At 40.6% G+C, this 22,038-nt stretch overlaps 1 protein-coding gene across 1 annotated transcript; it reads left to right on the top strand.

Annotated features, from left to right (window-relative positions):
* Positions 1–898: 898 nt before the first annotated feature.
* NAT10 (N-acetyltransferase 10) lies at positions 899–21,821 on the top strand. Its single transcript, XM_088525743.1, has 28 exons — positions 899–1,018; positions 2,003–2,094; positions 2,744–2,915; positions 3,202–3,324; positions 3,974–4,035; positions 4,843–4,957; positions 5,524–5,631; positions 5,875–6,008; positions 6,149–6,242; positions 6,770–6,868; positions 7,408–7,544; positions 8,093–8,217; positions 8,620–8,770; positions 9,108–9,204; positions 10,027–10,143; positions 10,281–10,382; positions 10,484–10,558; positions 11,633–11,749; positions 11,940–12,073; positions 13,711–13,759; positions 14,109–14,202; positions 14,299–14,409; positions 15,502–15,674; positions 16,227–16,346; positions 16,932–17,030; positions 17,425–17,498; positions 20,113–20,196; positions 21,378–21,821. Exons 1-28 carry the CDS (start codon positions 911–913, stop codon positions 21,469–21,471), a joined length of 3,060 nt encoding a protein of 1,019 aa, XP_088381869.1. The 5' UTR covers positions 899–910; the 3' UTR covers positions 21,472–21,821.
* Positions 21,822–22,038: the final 217 nt, after the last annotated feature.

Below are 22,038 nucleotides of genomic sequence, written 5' to 3'. Positions count from 1 at the left end.
ATATACGTCTTTGCAGTTCTTCAGCTCTCCGTTTAAAACAAATTGGTTCGTGGCTTATGTAAACACTGGAAAAATAAATTATTTAAATCCTTTATGTCCTCCCTTTTAAGCAAGTACTTCATGCCTACATCTTAAAGAAATTGTCTTGCTCAGCTGCTTTTGCATCAGTGGTTTTGTCTTAGTGAGTGGATCTCAAAAAGGATGTTTTACAGTTATTTTTAATTCACTAGTTTTATCATATTTTTTAGTCTATTTTAAAAATTTACCCCAAAGTACATCAGAGCAGTGGAATTCAACATTTTTCACACGATGTTATATGCCATTGTTCAAATTATTATTTTTTTTTTTGGTAGTACTACAAGCTAAGAATAAATTTCTCTATGCAACTAACTTGGCTCACCTTTGCTGCTGAAAGATTAACGTTAGTGTTTTGAGGTTATTAGGAATAGTTTTGCCGTCAGTTTCGGGGGATATGTTAATGTCTCTGTCCTCTCTTACTCGAGTTGGGACTGTGGCGTTGATAACTTGTGTTCATCTTGCAGCTCCCCCCGTGTGCAACTTGCCATTTTGTACAGAAAACGGAACACCTGGGGGGTTTATTAACCGTCGCGAGCTCCCTCGTTTTACTGGGAAGCAGGGTTAGGGGATTTCCTCCCGGGATTTCAGGAGGGAGCCTTGGCGAGCTTGCCTTAGAACAGGGCCGTTTCAGGTGAACGCAGGCGCTCGGCGCGGGCAGCCCCGCCGCCTCAGGCCGCCGGGGTCCTGGCGCGGCGCACGCGCCCTGCGCACGCGCCCACGCGCCGCCCCCACGTGCTGAGCGCGGCGCGCGCCGGGAGCCGTTGGCCGGAGCCGGGGGCCGTTGGCCGGAACCGTTGGCGCCTCTCCCCGCGCCGCCGCCCCTGCCGCCGCCATGCAGCGCAGGAAGGTGGACAACCGCCTCCGCGTGCTCATCGAGAACGGCGTGGCCGAGCGGCAGCGGGCCCTCTTCGTCGTAGTCGGCGACCGCGGCAAAGACCAGGTGAGGCGGCGCCGGGAGCTCCCCGCTCCTTCCCCTGCCCGGGAGGAGCAGCGGGCGCGGCGGTACCGTGATTAAACATAGGGTGGCTCTCCTAGCCCCAGTCCCCCGGGAGCTAAGCAAAGTGTGCCTGCGTGTGTTCATTCATACCTGCAAAGTGACGAGCGGGTCGGTGCCAGAGCACGCTGACCCTGACGCATCATGTTAGAGCAAAGTGGGTTTTTTTTTTTTTTTTTTTTTTCCTATTTTTTTGCAGGATAGCCATCTCTGTAGGTAGAGAAACGTGTTAAATACCTTGTTTTCTATAAAATTCCCAGTACTGATTTATGCATTATTTTCATAATCAAGTTAGGGAAGTATGGTCTTTGTTAAATTATTACTATGATGCTGAACCAGTTGGGCAATGCTGTCTGCAGAAAGTGGTCGCTGATTTGCTGTTAAAGCAGACCTGTCCATGCTGTGAGTAATGAAGGGACATATCTGAGTCTGCTTGTGTTCAGCATTTTCACTAATGGGGCAAAGGCTAAAACAGTAAATGTGCTCATTGAATTTGCAGGCTATGTAAAATTGAGGCAGGCTGCCGAGTATGTTGGGGGATTAAAACTCAAAATGGAAACTTGTCAAACTGCAGAAGCATCCCAAAACATTGGCTGAAGTCTAACGCAGAGAGAAGTGGAAGGATAAGCATCTAGCCTGGAATAATTGACTCCTGTTTGTGCTATTGTTAGCAGTTCAGCTAGAGAGGAACACAAAGATCAGTGTAATTCAATGTTGCCAGTGTCATGCTGCTGTTTTGCATGAGAAGACAGTTGTGATGGTGGGCTGTACAAAGCAAAAGCATAACCTTGCAGCATGTCAAGTGGTCGCTCTGTTTTGTATAGGGCTGCCTGGTAGACAAAGGTAGCTGTAAAATCAAGAACAGAGAAGTGCTCTGCTCCCTGAGGTTAGCCTGTGAATACCCTTGCTCATTCATATTTCTTTTGGTAGGTGGTAATACTTCACCACATGTTGTCTAAAGCAACTGTAAAGGCCAGACCTTCTGTCCTATGGTGTTACAAAAAGGAGCTGGGCTTTACCAGGTAAGACATACATTGTACCTCAGGCTCTGATTAGAGGTCTTAATTGCTGTTTTTGAAGCAAAAGCTTCATGGAGGATTTGCTAGAATGGAGCAGCTGGTTCAGCTGTCTGGAGAAACAAGGATAATTCTTGAAGGAGCGACAAAAAGTTTGGTCTTCCAGGGCTCCTATTTGACTTAAAAAATACAGTTGATATCAGTACTAGCTGCTTTGGGTTTCCTGCTCTAACGGTGATGCTCACATAGTTGTGCTGGACCAATCTCTTCCTTCATCTTAGTCCTTCACCTTTTCAGTCTCAGTAGTATTTAGGACTGAATGCAGGCCGGACATAAGCATTCCCTTGATTTGAAAGGGTTTAACATTTTAATTCCTAGGCTTGTATGCAGATTACAGTCTGGGCACAAAGTCAGGAAGGAGATGTTTCCTGTAGTGACTTAGGTTTCAAACGAGCAACTTCTTGCAGAAACTGCTGCTTCTGTGTAATTTGCACCCCTTTGGCATCAATGCTTGTGGGAGCAGTTCATGTATTCAATTCATGTGATCCAAGATTTTTCCTTGGACTCTGATTTTTTCTTGAACTCAAACATAGGCCTGAACAGAGTCTTCTCAAGCCTTTTTCTCAGATAACCTCTGTATAATTTTGCTTTCCAGCCACCGAAAGAAGAGAATGAGACAGCTACAAAAGAAGATTAAAAGTGGGACATTGAACATAAAAGATGATGATCCTTTTGAGTTATTTATAGCAGCCACAAACATTCGCTACTGCTATTATAATGAGACTCATAAAATTCTTGGTAACACTTTTGGCATGTGTGTACTTCAGGTAAGGATTTAAGATTGTAACTTAAGAAGGACATAGCACTAGTATCAATTGCTTTTAGTTTAAATGCCGCAGGAACAGTATTTCTTGTTTCTGTTATTTAAATTACAAAGGCCCCGTGTACCTCTGTTTTCTGATGGTAATAGAGGCTTGTGGGTAAGTTGGTTAATGCAAGTGTTAGGTTTGAATTCAACTCTGAGAAATAGTGCCTTTGGCTGTTCTGTTCCTTTTAGTAAGTGCTAGTTACACTGAGACGCTCTAGGCAACTTAGAATTCTTTTTTTTCCTAGGATTTTGAAGCCTTGACTCCAAACCTACTGGCCAGAACTGTTGAAACAGTAGAGGGGGGTGGAATTGTGGTGATTCTGCTGCGAACTATGAACTCACTGAAGCAGCTCTATACAATGACCATGGTATGTGTGTTCAGTCTCACACGCCTGTTTTACATAGGCAGCGTGCCTTTTTTTTTAATTTTATATTTTTTATTAGGAGCTATGATCTTCCTTCTGTCAGCTTTTCTGCTCCTTTATTCATCTCTCACTGGATGTGTGTCTTTTATTTAGGCAGTTATGCCAAACCACATATCTGGACTTGCTGCTAGGCTATGAGGCAGAAATTCCCGTCATCGCAGATGTAACTGTGTTCTTTTGTTTAGTTGTTGTGTTGGAAAGTGTTAGTGCTGGCAGCCCGTGTAACAGAAGCTGAGTGGGGTATATCGTTTGGTGTTTCACACCCTGGTGCTACATGAGAAGTTAGCTTTACAAGTGGGAAATATTTCTAAAATGTGACCTATCCACACTGAATATACTTGCTTGTCGGGCAGCATCTTCTGTTAGTATTATTGCCAGTACATGAATGTAAGTAATAGACTATTTTTTTCTTAGCATTCCTGAAGTGTTTGAAATGTTCTGTACCTGAGAGAAATGATGCTTAAGGGAGGACATAGTCTACAAGGGTGGAAAAGAGGTTGCATTGCCCCATAAGTGCTACTCTTATAAACATCACAGTTGCACACTCTTTTTAATTTTTTTTTTCCTGTGGTTCAACTTCTTTTTGTTTCAGGATGTCCATTCTCGCTACAGAACAGAGGCACACCAGGATGTAGTAGGAAGGTTTAACGAAAGGTATGTTATTAAGAATGTAAAGTGTCTAGGCTAATACATCTGCATGTCCAAAAAGGACAACCAGAACAACCTCTGGTATTTGCGTTAGGAAAACTTCCTTCTTGTTTGTATTAGAATAGGGCTTCTTTGATACTTAAGTGAACTTCTTGTGTTCTGTAATAGAAATGAATGATTTTTGGAGGAGTTGTGTGCAAGGGATATACAGATGAGCCCAAATGTGTTAGCACTTGTAAAGTATTCTGAGGCCATTTCTTAAAATTCTCTATAGAAATATGTGCTTCAGTTGAACAGAAATTCAGAGACTTCTGTGCGACTCTAAAACATGAAACTGCTTTGTGTGAAGTCTTCTTTATGATTTTGTAATAGTTTCTTGCAAAGGTGTTTTCATCACTTCTGTTGTATAGAACAAGCTCCTACGGAGTGAGCCCAGCCCATTGAAAAGTACAGAATTTGTCCTTTAAGCCTGCAGATGGTGGTTAGGTGATATCAGGATAAAACAGAATGGTAAAGAAACTAGCACTGTCTGCAGTCTGTGGGAATTTGTCACAGTGGCTCTCATGGTAGGTCACCTTAAGTTAGCAGCCTTCTTCAGCAGCATCCTGGTAGTTGGATGGTTCTTCTCTATAGACCACCCTGATTTAATGTAAAGAGGCACACTGGTAATAGCGTGAACTTAGTGCAGCTGCAAACTAGCTATAAATACCATGTTCGTGTTGAGAGGAGAGGATAAAATAACTACCAAAATGCAATAGTGTTGCTAGTGCTTTTTGCCGATTTGATTTTTGAAATAAGGTCTTGACTGCACAGGTTCATTCTTTCTCTGGCCTCTTGCAAGAATTGCATTGTGATTGATGACCAGCTCAATATCTTGCCCATCTCCACTCACGTTGCAAACATCACACCTGTTCCACCGCGGTCACAGGTCAGTAAACAATGTCAGCAGCTTTTCCCTGCGAGAACAGGCCTCAACTGGACACTGTGTTAAAGCTGTAGTCAATATGAAACTTTCCTTTCATCCCAACTGATAGCAAATAATGGTCTTACAGAGAGGAAGAAAAATGTTTTGCAGAGAATATCGTATCACATATCATTGAAGCATGGGAAACTGTCTTTTCCTATTTCTCTCCCCACCTTTTTTTTCCATACCTGTCTGCATTTTTTGGTTTTATGGTATTGCCATTTGGCCTAGCAGGGCAGAGCTTAATTCCCTGTGACTGCTCCTTCAGTGCATAGAGAGATTTAAAGTTGGCGCACAGTACTATGTACTCAAAATTCTCTCCTTTTTCTTTCCCTTCTTTGTAGCCATTCTTTTGAAAATGCATTTAAATTAAAGTGTTAAATACCTGTCCATCCATTCAAACTTTTTCATCCCTGGGGAGTATAGTCAACTTGTGGTAAAACTTTCAGTTATTGCTGTCTGCTTGGTCAGATATGTGTTATCTGTGCTGAGCTGTCTCATTAATCTTGTGGTAAATCCTATGCTCATAGGAAGACAGTCTCCGTCCCCAGGATATAGAGCTGAAAGAGCTGAAGGAAAGCCTACAGGATACACAGCCTGTCGGAGTTCTGGTGGATGGCTGTAAAACTCTTGATCAGGTTCGTGTCATGTTCAAACTTGGGGTGCTTTGTGCTGGGGAGAGGGGAGAAAGCTCTAGCTATTTCTCACACGTTATTTTAGTGGTGTTTTTTAGTGGATCTCCTGTTTTGCCTTTTTATCATTCCTTTGCCTTCTAGGAAATAAGGTATAAATTGGCGATAAGATTAAGTAATGCTTAAAGTGATTTGTCCAAAGAGCTTTTTGTTCTCTCTCTTTTTTTTTTTTTTTCTTCTGATCATCAGGCAAAAGCAGTTCTGAAATTTATTGAAGCCATATCTGAGAAGACCCTGAGGAGCACTGTGGCATTAACAGCAGCTAGGGGACGCGGTAAATCTGCTGCTTTGGGTCTGGCTATTGCTGGAGCAGTAGCTTTTGGGTGAGTGATATCCTCATCTCCCAGACTTTATTTGCACCTGTAAAAAAAAAAAAAAAAAAAAAAAAAAAAAAGCTTCTTTTGTGTCTGTATCTATATGGAAAAGTTGGAAAAGGAGTTAATATTTTCTTTTTCCTGTGTAGTTACTCCAACATCTTTGTCACATCTCCAAGCCCTGATAACCTCCACACCCTCTTTGAGTTTATATTTAAAGGCTTTGATGCACTGCAGTATCAGGTAAAGAAAAGAGACTATTTTACAATACTTTCACAGAGCTGATATTTAGCATGGATTTTACATCTCATCTGTAGATTTTGTTTATATATATTTTGTATGGTAGCTACAAGCTAGTGCTACATATTTATACTTATATAATTATATCTCTATATGTTTATACTTATATAATTATATCTCTATATTACATTTATATCATTTACAAGCTGTATATTGTATATATCAGCTACAAGTTCCTGCCCTGACAACCTCTTTAATAATGTTCGACAAAAGTGAATCATGGCACAGTAATGTTTTCTTCCATATGTGTAATTTGGGAAAATCAGTTTCTTTCTTTAGAGAAACAAGTCAGTCCTTAATTTATGTCTTTTGAAGCTTTTGTTACCATAATTTGTAACTGACTTCTTGCTGTTAGAATCTGAAATAACGAGGTACTCATAGTGAACACATTTTCTTCAGAATACTAGTTTTCTTCTTCTTCTTTTCTTTTTTTTGGCTTGTTAAATTTGTTTAACAATGTTTTATTTTAGGAACATCTAGATTATGAGATTATTCAGTCTTTAAACCCTGAGTTTAACAAGGCTGTTGTCAGAGTGAATGTGTTTAAGGAGCACAGACAGACCATTCAGGTAATGGGCCTCTCACATCCTTACATTTCTACTTTTGTTCAGTACTATTTCTTTTTGCTGCTTTAATATTAAACATGTTCACTTTAGATGATGTGTAACTGTATCAGTTGATTTTACTTCAAGGCAGACATTTCTTCTAGTGGGTGACTTCGGCAAATAAAGTATTTTGTTTCTCTCTGTGAATAACTTATAGATTACAAAGAATCTTTGGTGAATGCTTGTGAATTCCTTCCTGAAAGAGAAGATTCAGATAACTGTGATGGAAGAGCACATGTTCCTAGTGATAAATTTACTTTATTGTCCTGATCCATACAAATAAATGTGTGTGGTAGTGTACAAAATAAGATACGTGACCCTGTCCTTGCAGGATATCATGAACCCAGCTATTTTTTTTTTCTTAATGTCCGTCTCTTATATTTTCTTGGAGAACAGGGACAACAAATGGCTTCTCGGGGTTCCAGCTTGGCCACCTCTATCATTTTTCCAGCTGTCAGAAATAGTTGCTGTTGACAGTGACTGTGTCCTCTCACTCCTTGCAGTACATACACCCTGCTGATTCTGTGAAACTGGGTCAAGCTGAACTTGTCGTGATTGATGAAGCTGCTGCCATCCCTCTGCCGCTGGTGAAAAATCTGCTTGGCCCATACCTGGTTTTCATGGCTTCTACAATAAACGGGTAAGGTTTGAGCAGCTTCTGTCTACCTGGGAAACCAGCTGTGCAATACACATGGACTGTCTTTTATCTACAACACATCATTTTTATTTATGTCTTTTGTTTATTACATGCTTTCAGAACAGGTCATCTGTTCTTCACTAATTATTGAACTTTTGTGGAACTGCTCCTTATGAAGACCAAGAGTCAGTTCTTGGAAATGATGCTTTCCTCTGGTTCCATCGCAGATTCATAAGTGTTTGTCTGCTCTGTTCTTGTATAAGAAGCAAATATATAAACAAGATCCTGCAGCTTGTTAGGAGAGGAGGAAGTACAGTGCATTTCTTCTGATGCAGTGAGATTAAAAAATGCTGGGGAAGGCTGCCTTGTGCTTCGTGTACAAGAACATCAAAGGCAACAGTTCTCACGGATGGTGGAGGCCTTCATAGGCCTTCAAGTGGCACATAGCTCTGGAGGGCAGAGAAGGCAGCTTAGTTTTGGGCTGCAGCTTCCCTGTAGCTTGGGACTGACACTTGGGTGCTGGTTTCAGACTTTTGTCCTCTGTTTTTCAGGTACGAGGGAACTGGCCGATCATTATCTCTGAAGCTCATTCAGCAGCTCCGGCAGCAGAGTGCGCAAGCCCAAGTCTCAATGACAGCAGAAAACAAAACTACAGCTACAGCTAAGCTCACCTCAGGTACTCTTTTGCACTTTGGGCTGCAGGATAGCTGTGAGTGGCAGCACTGCTGACTGGCGAACACTGTGGGTACCCCTTGTGTTGTACTCTGCAGCTGTTAGGAAGGTGAATGTGAGGGAACTCTCCTCACTTTTTCCTCATCCTTTTCAGATGTAAAGGTTTTTAGGAGATGAAGGGCATGCAAGCAGTGTTGCTCTACCTGCTACATGGGGATCCAGGCTGAAGGCTCCAGTCCAGTCGGGAACAAATACGATTCAGCAGAGTTACAGTTTTTGATTGCCTGCTGCTCTGTTCAGTTTTGGGTGTCCTTCTAATCCCCTGGGAGCCCTTCAGAGGACATTTATCTTGCGTTTTACTACCCATAACGCTGAACACTAACGGTTCTCTGAAATCTCTTTGCAGCTCGTACATTGCATGAGGTCTCCCTCCACGAGTCAATTAGATACGCCCCGGGCGACCCTGTTGAGAAGTGGCTAAATGACCTGCTGTGTTTGGACTGTCTCAACATTACCCGAATTATTTCTGGCTGCCCACTGCCTGAGACCTGTGACCTGTATCCTTGCTCAGATGTGCCCTGATAAAATACATTTCTTTGAGGTGAAAAGGTTTTTTTTCAAGCTGATTAACAGTGGCTCATGTTCTTAGCCCCATACAGTTTTTGACTTTTATTTACACGTTGTCATGTATGTTATTTGTCTGTGCTGTAGTTCAGTTCAAGCTGCCTTGGGCCCTAGAATGGGGGTTAAACACCCTGCTTGGCAGGGACTTGACTTAATTCAAAATTTATGGCTATATAGAGAATATCACTCCTAAACCAACAAAGATTTTTTTTCTCTTTGTTGTTGTTGTTGTTTGTTTGTTCAGGTTGTTTCCTAAACCTCTGTGTTTAGATATTATGTAAATAGAGACACACTCTTTTGTTACCACAAAGCCTCAGAAGTTTTTCTGCAGAGACTGATGGCTCTCTATGTGGCTTCACACTACAAGGTAAAGCTTGTTCTGTATCCATCAAATATTTGGTTAGAAGTTTTGTGGACGGAGCATTGCTAGTTTAGGACAGTCTTAATTGAATTGGCTTAACTGAATTTTTGTGGACAGCTTCAGGTGCTTCTTGTTACCTACAGACTTGTATTCTTTCTACTTTGAGGGCATCTGCATCCTCCTAGCTGAATATGCTACAATTACAGATACATGTTATGTTAACAGAAGTTAATGGAACAGAACATAATAATAAAAGAAATTAGAGAAATTTTGGAGATTAAATTCTTGATGAATTCACACTTATATGTAACTTGTTCAGAATTATATCAGTGATTAGCCACCTTTCACAACTGTCTTTACAGTTTTTTAGTAGCCTAAAATTAACCAAATGAGTAGTAACATAGTACTGTTTAAAAGAGTGATTAAAAATTCATCTCAGAATTTTGCATTATAGGTGACTATTAAATGTGACTTGTGGAATCAGTAAGTACTGAAGTACTGAGCATTAAATTTCTGACACTTCTAAGTACAAAATTATTTCAAGTTCCATAAACTAAGAGATGCATAGCTATATAAAAATAGGAAGTCCAGTCCCATACATGTGAAAGCAGAGGTCTCACTTGCACAAAATAATATTGTCTGGAAGTGAAGCAGCCATGGCTTGCCGTGTTTGCTGCTTTTCTTCAGTCTTGTACTAGTTGCAAATTTTTTATAGCCTTAAATTAAGAAAATGAAGTTTGGTTTAGAGCTCAGCTACAAACATTGCATTAGTCTTTTGAAGCTCTTTCCTTGGAGTAATTCTTCAACTTTCTGATACTTATCCTGCAGAACTCTCCCAATGACCTCCAGATGTTATCCGATGCGCCCGCCCATCATCTTTTTTGCCTTCTGCCCCCTGTTCCACCGACCCAGAATTCACTGCCAGAAGTGCTTGCTGTTGTTCAGGTGGGAGAGCTGCACGTGTGTATGAAGTGAAGTGTTCAGTGATACCTCGGGAGGCAGCAGTATGCCCTTTCGGAATAGATGGTGTGGCTGGAGGAGGAAAGACTGTAGGCTCATGGCTTTTTATTGACTTCTGGCAGGTGTGCATGGAGGGAGAGATCTCTCGCCAGTCTATCATGAATAGCCTTTCAAGGGGAAAGAAGGCTTCTGGTGATCTTATTCCCTGGACCATTTCAGAGCAGGTAAATAGTTTAGCTGTCCACTTACACCTGAGATGTATTTGATTGCTTATTTACAGAGTATGCATCTGTGTTCTTTAAATTGGCTTATGTTTCTTGTGCAGTTCCAAGATCCAGATTTTGGGAGCCTCTCTGGTGGACGTGTTGTTCGAATTGCAGTCCATCCGGATTATCAAGGGGTAAAATATTTTGGATTGCACTTATTGTAAACATCTTTCTTCCCCTCCAGCTCCCCCCCTCCCCTTTTTTTTATATCTCTACTGTTACACTGAGTGTCAGTATTTGAAACCTCACAGGTTCACCACAACCACAGGTTCCTCTCTGTAGAAAGGGAACTGGAAAGATCTTTGCATTTTCTGAGGATAATAAGTAGTGACAATGGGAGCTGGTTTTTCTTTTCTTTGTTGCAAGGTGCCAGTTGTTCAATGAAGTAAGAGGGCGATCTTTAAACCTCTTAATTGGAGGCTCTTCTGAGAAAGATTTTCTGGAAAGAAGCCATTTTTTTTTTTTTCAGTGCAAACGGGGTTAGTGCAGTTACATATCTCCCTGGATGTTTCTGTAAATAACTCTGAAGTGCAGAGAAAAACAACAGAAACACTGGCCACTAGTAAATGCCTAGGGAAGAGTTTAAGAACATAACAAACACGTATTGATTGCCCCAGTTTCCAGCATTTTAAGCTTAGGGACTTCTTGAGCCAGAGGTAGTAACAGAGTGAAATCAGGAACTGAGTGAAAGACACACAGAAATATTTGTATGCCACAATGCATAAGGGGTTTTTGCTTTCCTCTGGGTGTGTAGCAAACCAGTTCTCCTGCCATTACTAGGTAGCGTTAAAGTATCCCAAGAAGAAGATTCAAGATCCAGTAATTTATTTTATTTTTTTTTATTATCCAGTATGCATTATCCAGATATTTTTATTAACCAGTAATTTATTTATTGTGAGATTGCAAAATCTTCTTGCTGTGTTTGCCATTTTACGAGTGCTGGAGGTAAATTCTGACAATTATCATACAGTCCTGAACTACATCCTGAGCCCTAAATTCTCAGTCAGAAAGTAGTAGCCTCTAGTGTCCTTTCTCATGGAGTGGCTGTGGAGGAAGGTAGTGGTGCTACTACTGCTGTCATTTTTGAAGGGACTGAGTGCTCTCTGTGCTGACCATCAGTAAGAGGCTTATAAGGGGAACAGTGTTGCTATTTTGTCTTGAAAAATAGATACATTTTTTCCATATATTATGCTGTTGCTACTTCACAGATGGGCTACGGCAGCAGAGCTCTGACTTTACTGCAGATGTACTATGAAGGAAAATTCCCTTGTTTGGAAGAAAAAACAATTCAGAAACCCAAAGAAATTGCAACTGTGAGCAGTGAGGTATGGAGCTCAGTACATTTCTTGTACTTCCTGCTGTGCTAAGCTGTTTGGTTTTCACTGCTAGCCTCAGTATTGATTATTGTATGTAGGGAGGGAATGCTCATGCTTATTTATTTATTATACAGAACGAGAGGCTTGTTTACAGATTGTTGTGAGGATGCTGCTAATCCATTTTCACTTTCTCTTCCAGGCTGTTAGTTTGTTAGAAGAGGTTGTGACACCTCGAAAAGACTTGCCTCCTTTGCTTCTCAAACTCAGTGAGAGACAAGCTGAGAGCCTAGACTATCTAGGTGTATCTTACGGTCTAACACCAAGATTACTGAAGTAAGACTTTATTCTATTTGTTGGTTAAGCCCAGTGTAAAACTGTAACTGCTATATATGCTGGTATTTTGCACTTTGGACATTCACTTTCTCTCTGCTTCACTTGTTTCTAAATCTGGGGCAGCTCCAAGCCCTCTTCCTCTTTAAGACCTGTCCTTGGTGCTCAATAGAGTTGTACTTAACCATCACTAACTGGTTCCTTCAGGGTAGTTTTCTCAAACTCCTTCTGAGTGCAAAGCAGTTCTTGGATGTCTCTGTGACCCTTCTGAAAGTTAGCTAGTTTTAATTGCTAGTAACAGCTCAATTTCTCCAGGCTGTAAGAAGAACAACTTATAAATAGTAGGAACAGGTTAAATCCTGTGAGTTGTAGAAGCTTGAACTGCTGCTGAGTTTAAGCTTATTTTTTGTTTCCTCTCTAATATAAACACTTTTCACCAGCAACTACAGTTACTTCTCGCGTTTCTTATCATGAAAGAACTGAGTTCCCACACCAGTAGATCAATATAATTTAGATTTTATTGATTTATCTTCAATCTTACCTCCATTTTACAACATATTTTTAAAAAAAAACACACAATAATTTTATAATTCTATCCTGCAGATAGGAGACTGTAGCCCATTTTGTTCCATGGCCAGCATACTGCAGAGTTCATGCCAGACTGGAGTGCTGAGCCATTTAGCAGTGCAGAAAAAAGAAAAAAAAAACAGCAGAATCTAATGGTTAAAACGAAACACTTTTCATCTTAAAGCAAATGGTTCAGATATCTTTATTAAACAGTCCCTCCATTAGGAAGGCAGAGGGGAGAGTAAAGTGCTTGACTACTGCTTTTTTTAATTATTTGTCTGTTAGTTGTGGTAGGATAGATAAATGAAGGGAGAAGAGCAGAGTGGGGAGAGGATGGGGTGAACATGCAGGGCTTCCTGCCAAAATTCACAACATCCTGTGCAGCTGATGAGCAGTTACCCTGTGGCCTGCGGAAGCAGGATGCCAGGGACAGTTGTTGTTCTGAGGCCTGGCTGCTTTCTCTTGTCTGGGATGCCATATGTTTGGTCTCAGCAGGTTTCTTCATGGCAGTCTTCCTCATCCTGAGGCAAGTGAATTGCAGGATCAGTTTGTCGCTAAGATGCAAGATGGAAGGGCAGAATGGACAGGGGAGTCAGCAGGATTTTGCTGATTGGTCTGAGATTCTCTGTGGAACATATGCGATTATCTGAAACCTGGAAGTTGCCAGGGAAAATCAGCATTCTCTGGTGAAGAGTAGTCTCTGATACAAACTGCAAACCCTTCAGTCCTTCCCCCAGGGTATCCCTTAGGAGTTTGTGACTTCACTGATGAAAACCTGTTTGCCTCTTTTTTAAAGGCGGTCGTGGAAGCCTGTTGGATATAAGTGCTCTTTTACCATGTCTGTCAGTCTTTTACCTGAAACACAAAGTTTGTTCACTTTCTGATGTAATCATCATCATTTTCTGCTCTTTTCTAAGTTAGAATTTCTGTCAAGTTCAGTCCTATTACTGATGTATTAAATTTTTGCTACTTTTCAGTAGATTTCTTGTGCAGTGGGTAAACTGCATTTAACTGTATCACTGCAAAATCAACAGCTCTGTACTAAGTGCATTTTCTCCTTTCTCTTTTGCCAGGTTTTGGAAGCGTGCTGGATTTGTGCCAGTTTATCTAAGACAGACACCAGTAAGTAGCATAGTGTTTCTGAATGAAATCCAGCCCTATTGATATCACTGAGCATCTTTCACTGGCTTCAATAAGATGTGATTTGAGTAGTAAATGTTTCTGAGACTACATTGGTTTGTTCTGCATTCACTTTTGTTCTATAGCAATTATATGAAGAAGCCAAAATCCCTCATCGCTGGGACATACCAAATTGCTTAGGGCATTGCTGGGGCTTATAGGTTATACTTTGGATAGTGATCAGTAGCAGTTGGTATGTGACTTGTTGTTTTATAAGATCTTTGCTTGCTTTAGTTGAGTATAGAGAGCAAAATGTTCATGGAAATGATGGGCAATATATCTTCATTACTAGAATGACCTGACTGGTGAGCATTCATGCATCATGCTGAAGATGCTGAATGAAGAGGACAGTGAGCAGGAGCCTTGGCTTACTGCCTTCTGGAAAGGTAACTGAGCTCATTTTGCTAATGTGAGAGAAATCTTCTGGAATATTCGTTTTGCATATCCACGGGAATCATTTATTTTCTCATCTTGTCCTGCAGATTTTAGGAGGAGGTTCCTTTCTCTCCTTTCCTACCAATTCAGCACGTTCTCTCCTTCATTGGCATTAAATATTCTACAGAACAAAAATATCAAACAGCAGTCACAAACCTGTGAGTATCCAGGCTCGTAATATTAATTTAAATCACAGTTTAGTGTCTTTGTGTATGTTTATCAGAGTTCTCAAATGCAAGCATGATGTGATATCTCTTGTGAAGTGCTATGAATTCCTCTTGGTCAGTTGTTGTTTTGTCCATAGTATCCAAAAATTGCTTGTATTTCCGAGGAAAAAAAAAAACAGGAGATTTTCAGCTGCTGAAAACAGTGTATTTTCTGTTTGTTTGTTTATCTGTTCTTGAATGAAAGGTGTAAGTACTCCAAAATTAGAAGACTTTTGACTGTAACTGCTAAAGCATGACAAAACAAAGTGCAGTGGAGGGAGATAGAAGCCTGCCAAATCCAGTGTAGAAAGAAGAAAGGAAGTCTTGAGTAGCAGAGGTCAGTGGGCAGAGACAGCAGTTTACTTAGGTTCTGAGGAAGAACCTTGTCATCAAAAATTTGGAAATTGGAATTTGATGCCTTTCTAAGAGCAGCGTTGGTTCAACTGCATGTTAATGGACTTGATGTAGCATTTCCTGGGGGAAATGCACAGGCAGTGTTACAAAAGGATCAGACAAGACAGTTCTAATGATCCCTTTTAACTTAAAAGCCCTCAAATTTAAAAGGAAATTGCTTTATTTTCAACATGCCAAACCAAGGAATCCTCTTGAGAGAACTTGGTAATTTGTGTCTTCAGGTTTTTAATGCCCTTGCCTCTGTGGCAGGGACAGGGTTGCTGCTACTATGAGAACAGTCCTTTAGCAGCAGAACCACATGCAAGACAGCGAAATCCTGCGTGGATTGTATTCATCAGTCTGTCCTATTTTTAGTCTCTTGGTTGTGTTTGAGTTGATAGGTTGGTCTATTTTGACAGTAGTATTTTTTTTCATATGGACATATGTCTGTCTGAAAAGACTTTGAGTTGCCAAGCTAATTCAGGTAACAGAGTCAGACCTGGTATGTTGGGTTCAGGGCTATGTTGGGATGTGAACCTCTAGAGTAGCAGTTGGCCTTAGTCAGTGATGTGAAAAATGAATTTGTTAAATACTGAGATCCTGAACAGCTGGGAAGAACAGCTCTGACACTATGGCCTTTTTGTTATTCAGCCATCAGCCGTGCTGAATTAGAAGCCGTTTTCATCCCCTATGACCTTAAGAGGTTAGAGATGTACTCCCGCAATATGGTGGACTACCATCTGATCATGGATATGGTGCCTGCTGTTGCCAGGATGTTTTTTCTCAGCCAGCTGGGTGATATTTCTCTTTCTGCTGCCCAGTCGGTATGTATCACGGGATGAACACACCATGCTCCACCCTTCTTTGTGCTTTCCTGCCATCTCCTGCATTAGGAGTACTTTCCCATTTCATATGTCATCTTGAAAGTAAGAAAAAAAAAACCTTCTGGCAATTGCTTATTCTACAGTCATCTTCCTGCTTTCTCCTACTTTGTAGTGTTCTTCCACCTTTTGTGTTTGCTTTGACTAAAATCTATAAAGGTTATATTCTGTTGCCTGTTCAGTGATGTACTCCATGTATTTAAGTTATAATATTGTGAAGTATAGTTTAAAATTCCCTCAAAATCTTCTGGCTCTTGAGCTTCACCTAAAGAGAGACATTCATCTGAACTGAACATGGATCAATGCTTGTCAACCACAGAATAATTTAGGGGTATTTCGGTGCTTTTGAGCAAAATTTAGCTCATACCATAGAAGCCTTGCACTACTTGGGTAGAGCCAAGGACTTTGCAAATGCGAGGGATATAGAGGATATTATTTTTATGTATGTATTTTCTCTGAAAAACCCTCTAACTGAAATACATGACATTTCCTCAGGCCCTTCTTCTAGGGATTGGCCTACAGCATAAATCTCTGGACCAGCTGGAAAAGGAGGTAGAACTGCCCAGCAGTCAACTGATGGGCCTCTTCAACAGGATCATCCGCAAAGTAGTCCAGGTAATTGCATCTTGGCCTGCTCTGACTCGGTTGTATCGAGCCAAAGTTTAATGCCAGTGCTGAGCCTGGGGCTGATAGAAATCTGCCTCGGAGTTGCATATCTTAACATGTCCTCAGGAACGGACTGTAGATTCTTTTGTAAGGAGAGAAAATCCCAGCGAAAAAAAAAAAGTATGTATAACACTGTTTTAATTGTTGTTTTTTCTAAATAGTATTGTATTATATCTTTAAATCTGAAAATGTTAGTTGGGATGACACTGTGCTGATAAGTACGCTGCAAATTATCAGTTCCTGTATTTATGCAAGTGATGTTGAGTGCTGACTGGTATATAATTGTATATATACATATACATTTTATGTTTTTATAAAATCTATAAAATCTTCTGCCTTCAGCAAGCAGCCTTGAGCTTTTTTATTTTAGTGTGGTGGAACATGTGCATATATGCAAATAAACAACTGCCTGTTAATATTTGCAGCATTACAAGAGTGTCACAGGGACAGACGGCATTTCAGGTTTGTTTGTAAAGTACAAGCTTAGAAAAAACATCACAAAGTCTCATATACTTTGATTTACTTCATTTCCAGTTATTCAACACGGTCCAGGAAAAGGCTGTGGAGGAGCAGATGGTAGCAACAAAGGATATTGTAATGGAGCCAACACTGAAATCTTTAAATGATGATCTGGTAATTTTTGAACTTTCTTCTCACCTTTAATATACATTGCTAATATTCATAGGGTTTTCTTGACACAGAAACACCTGTAATCTAAATCTTCTCGGGAGGGAAGAATTCCATTTTATTTCTGTCACTTTATGATAGTTAGAAGATGTGACCACTTTGCCTTACATTCTTATATTCATGCTTTGTTAAACTGCAGAGAGGTTCTTGAGTTATATTACAACTACATTTATGTATGCCAATTGCATAAAAAAATAAGTTGTATAAAAGACTCAAAGGTTCATCTGGTGTTTATTTTGTGGGATATACTGCTCATTGGATGGGAAAGGAATGTTCTGTGCATTACATGGTTGCTGTTGTACTTAGACCTTAACAAACCTCTTGTAATGTCCTGTTGTAGGAAGAAGCCGCAAAGGAATTCGAAGAAAAACACAAGCAAGAAGTGGGGAGGCTGAAGGAAATGGACCTTTCACAGTAAGAATTTATCTGTATGAGTCTCAAAACCTCATTGCTCAAGTTTATCTCTTGTTGAGACCTGTGTGCAACTATGTGTTGCAGTATGACAATCTCACATGATTGGTAAACGTGAAATAGCAGTGAGTATGATCATTGAGGGCTGTGTGGGCTAAGTGTATGCTGCTACTGTAATGAAAATTTGGGGTATTGTTTGCCTGACAGCCAGTAACCATTAGTTTGGATCAGCTCTGGCTGTAGCTGCCTTGTTTCACATACAAACCACATTCTCTTATATAAATGTTCTGCTACCAAATCTATTTCATAAGCTCAGGGGTATTCACCCATTGCATTTGCTTCATGAATCAGTGCCAAGAAGTGTATCATAATCATGAAATTTGCTGTTCTGATACTTCAACTTAGTGCTTTTCCTTTTTCCTGCTGGTATTTTTGAGCTACCTAGCAAAGCAAAAGGGTACGAGTTAGCAGATTATGGCTGATCAACAGCTTGATGTGGCTGCAGCTAAGGGAGATCTGCCTTGCTGGGGAACTGTAGAGCTGAATCCTGGCTGGGGAGTTGAGGGCTGGCTTGCAGAGCCAGTGCTAGTGCTGCACACAGCCCATGGAGGGCCTCTGGCTCTGTTCTCAGCTCAGCCCCAGGACCTCTGCTAGGAGCTTGGCACACTCTTTTTTACTTCCATTCTATTTTGTCTTTTATTTAAACAGTAAACTGTTCAGGCAGTAGCTCCTGCTATGTATCTATATGGCAGCCTTTATTCCAGATGTGTTTGGAGTAATATAACTATGTAAGTATATAATCTGTAATAATTTATGAGTAATAAAGTTATCTGTCTGCAGGTTGTTCTCAATTTGAGTTTCTTGTGTTTCTAGGCATAATTATTAGTCCCCTCAAACAAGAATATATGAGTACTCTTGTTTATTCTCCAGCTTTGCTGTGTTCACAGCTGTCCTCAGCTCAAGGAAAATTGTACCACAGAACTCCTGGCTAATTTTCATGTTCCCTTCTTAAACCAACCAAACAAAAAATCCTTCCAAACCACAGAAAATGATCTACCACTCAGAGCTCCTTTACTATGGTGTATATGGATGCTTTTTACCTGCTGTGGTTAGATAACTGGTAAGATACTGAACTGCTGAACCAGTAGCTTGAATATCAGCAGATGTCTTTTTTTTTTTCCCCCTGGACAAATAGGAGGTACACACACTACTCTACTTCTTTCCCTTCTCTAACCTCCTCCCACATTTATTTAAATATATATATATTTACACACACACACACACACACATACATATATATGTAGTGTGCTTTGGCTCCAGATTAATCTCCCTTAAATAGGGGAAAAGGAACAAAGTTTTTCTGAATCTTTGATTGTCTTATTTGAAGTAAGGACAGAAGTGAATGTGACTTGTCAGTCAGTCATGCTAGGAAAACAGTATAACTGGGGATTTAAAGAAGCTTTAATTCTGTTTCTTAGAGTGACATCCGTGTTTGTCATTTCTGATCGCTTTCCCTTTTAACTCGTTGAGAAATAGATTTGTTCCCCCCCCCATGAAGAAAGGGGACAAAATTTTATTTTGAACACTTTTGAATACAGTTCATAGAAAACTAACAGAAGAGATAGGGCCATTTAATTTGAAGAGGTTTTGTCCAGCGTTGTTCAGCCTTGTGTTAACAAAGGCCAGTCTGTTCCAAATTGCTGAGAAGCTGGGCTGAAGAGCACCCACTCACTGGTGCGCTATGACTGCCTTGCCTAGCTGAACTGGGGTGACAGCTCCAGGGTACTTGAATGCCATAGCAAGGGGAACAGAACATAAGCTTAAACATGAATAGCAATTACTGTTAATTTCTCTTCTCAAAAGAAACCTGTGGGCCTCCAGTTTCTCCTGGATTGATGCAGGAGAAACTGCATTCAAAAACAAAACAAAACAGAAAAACCCACCTCCATTCAAACATATCACTGGTCTGAGGCAGCTGCTAATTTAACTAACTTTCTTTCCTAAGCCCCTGCTTTTTATAATTCCTGTCTTTAGCACTCCAAGCATTCTTTCCGCTCTTTTTTTTTTTTTTTTTGAAAGGGGGGGCAGTGAGGGAGAAAGAAAGAAACACACACACGAAAAAAACAAAACAAAACTACAACAGACATCCCCCATAGTGACTGAGGATCTGTTTTAAGAAAGCTAATAAGTAGAAGTATACATGGCTGCTATGGAGAGTATAACCTTGCTGGCCTTGTTTTTGTCTTTCCTCAAAGCTGCGCTCTCTTCAGCACTCCCCTTTCCTGAGGAGAGGCTTTCCTCAGCACGCTTGTGAGACATTTGCAATAGAGGTTTCTGAAAGTACTTCACCTGCCCCTCACCGGCTTGGGATAGAGACAACTGTGGCTTGCTATTGACCTACTTTGTGTTGAGCCTCTTGACACAGTTGTGACAAGCTATTATATCCTTTGCCAGTCTAGTTTTGCTTTTATTTCTAAACACTGATTTGGCTGGGAACTGAGTTGGTGGCTCTGTAGAGTAACATGTGCCTGACATGCTAATTGTAGTGTAATTACCATATTTTTCCCTTCTTTGAGCTGGAATTTTTATTTGAATTTCTTTGCTTTTTTCCACTTAGATATATTATCCGGGGTGACGACGAAGAATGGAATGAGGTGCTGAGCAAAGCGGGCCAGAACGCTTCCATCGTCAGTCTGAAAAGGTTAAGGAAGTTGACATGCTCACTCTACAGAGGCTTCTCTGCTCTTTCCAGCTGGCTTTGTTTTTCGCAAAACAGTGAAACTAAGGAGTTAAATGCAGATAAAAATGGACTTAATATTCTTGATAGAGTCCTAGTTTTCCTGGAGAAATTGAGCTGGGAACATCTAAGAGCTCTCCTAGGTACTCAGTGGTTCCTCTAATAGGAAAGTGGTCATGTGAATTCTGTGCTTATTATAGCTCTCTCTTCTGTTCACATGGTTAAGCCTTGATCCTGCCATAAGCTGGTCCTATTTCTCTCTTGGGTAGCTTTTAAAGAAAAAACTCATTCCTCTTTAGAGTCTCACTTGGAACAGCATTTACAGCTTTGGGAGCTGATACTGGGTGGGAGCCTGTGAATATTCATGTAGGAGAAAAATACACGTTCAGGAAAGGAGAATTCTTTCAAATTTGAGAGCTAAGCCTGCAAAGTGTTAAGTCTGCCTTTCTGCATTTCCTTTCTTTTCGCCCATCTTCTGCCTTTCACTTTGCTCAGCATGAAGCCTTTCCTCCTCTTTTCCTTGAGGATTTATAGCTGGGACTTGCCTGCTCATTTTCCCTCCCTGTGGTGCATGACAGCTGAAGTGATTATGTGATCCTTCCTGTATCTCTCCCCCACCTTTTGTGCATTCATGTTCTTTTCATGAATGATGGAAGCTCCAAGTTTCTAGAAGCCTTAGAGAAATGAGAGTCTTGTCAGTGCATATGAGAAACAGAATTGTCATATTTGTTTTGGTCAGAAGCTAGTGCAAAAAGTAAATTGTACACTTAGTTTTATACCTGTCAATAATAATATTTTTCCTGTTACTCTCATTCCCAGTTGCTCTCTTCAAATTGCCTGTAAGACAAGACATTGCCTGCAATGACAAGAGGAAGCTAAAAATGCAAATCCCTTATGGGATTCAAGTTGGGTTAAAGAATCTCAGTGTGCTAGGAAGTGTAGATTGTAGTCTTGTTAGTGTTTTCTTTAGCACCAGTTTAAGATATCCAGGAAATTGGAAATAATTTTCTCCCAGGCACTTTCTTTGGGGAGCCTTGAAGCAAACATTTCTGTGTAGACCCTCCCCACCTTTTACACGAAAAAGTTCCCAGCTGGATGTGCATTGAGTGTACTTTAGCAGATATGTTTTTTCTCTTATTTCCCAGTGAAAAGAAGAGAAAACTAGAAACAGTCAGAGGACCCAAGCAACAGAAGAAGTTTAAGAAGACTAAAGATACAAAGCAGAAGTGGAAGAAATGACTTTGAAGCCAATCAATGAACTTGAATTAATGATTGACGGGTCTGTACTGAAGAAGTACTATTCTCCTTTCAAAGCAAAGGCTTTCCTTTAGAGTGGAGGGAGAGGGGAGGGTAAAAAAGCCTTAGAGAGGTTTTAAAAAGCAGTTTATATTAAGGGAAGTGCAGTGACACTGCCAGGAGACAGTCTATAGAGATTTTTGTAAGTGTGACTGCAGAGCTTGCAACGCACTGGGATGTTATAAGGGTGCTTTCGCAGCTACGTTTCCATTCAGTCAAAGGAGATCAATCTGTAAACTTTCCTGCATCTTGCTGGTTGGTATCTTTATTAAAAAAAGAATTTTGACAACAAAGGATAGAAATGTGTTAGGCTTTGACATGCGACACTTACATTACAATGTATTTTGTAATTTAAAATTGTGATTTAAAATTGTAATGCATTTTGACATCTTGGTTCCTGGTTCCATAGCAATGCCATTCCCTGCAGCTTGAGGGAGCTCTGTGTGAACAGACGTTCCTCGGGGCTCGCTATTCCGCAGGGCCATGTTGTTGATGCAGGCTCCTGATGTG

The sequence above is a fragment of the Tinamus guttatus genome, unplaced genomic scaffold, assembly GCF_059628265.1.
Source record: "Tinamus guttatus ecotype Peru unplaced genomic scaffold, ASM5962826v1 Tinamus_guttatus_pri_ptg000240l, whole genome shotgun sequence".
In the NCBI taxonomy this organism is placed as follows: Eukaryota; Metazoa; Chordata; class Aves; order Tinamiformes; family Tinamidae; genus Tinamus; species Tinamus guttatus.
The sequence above is the reverse complement of the archived record's forward strand: the minus strand, read 5'-3'. Positions and strand labels throughout refer to the sequence as shown.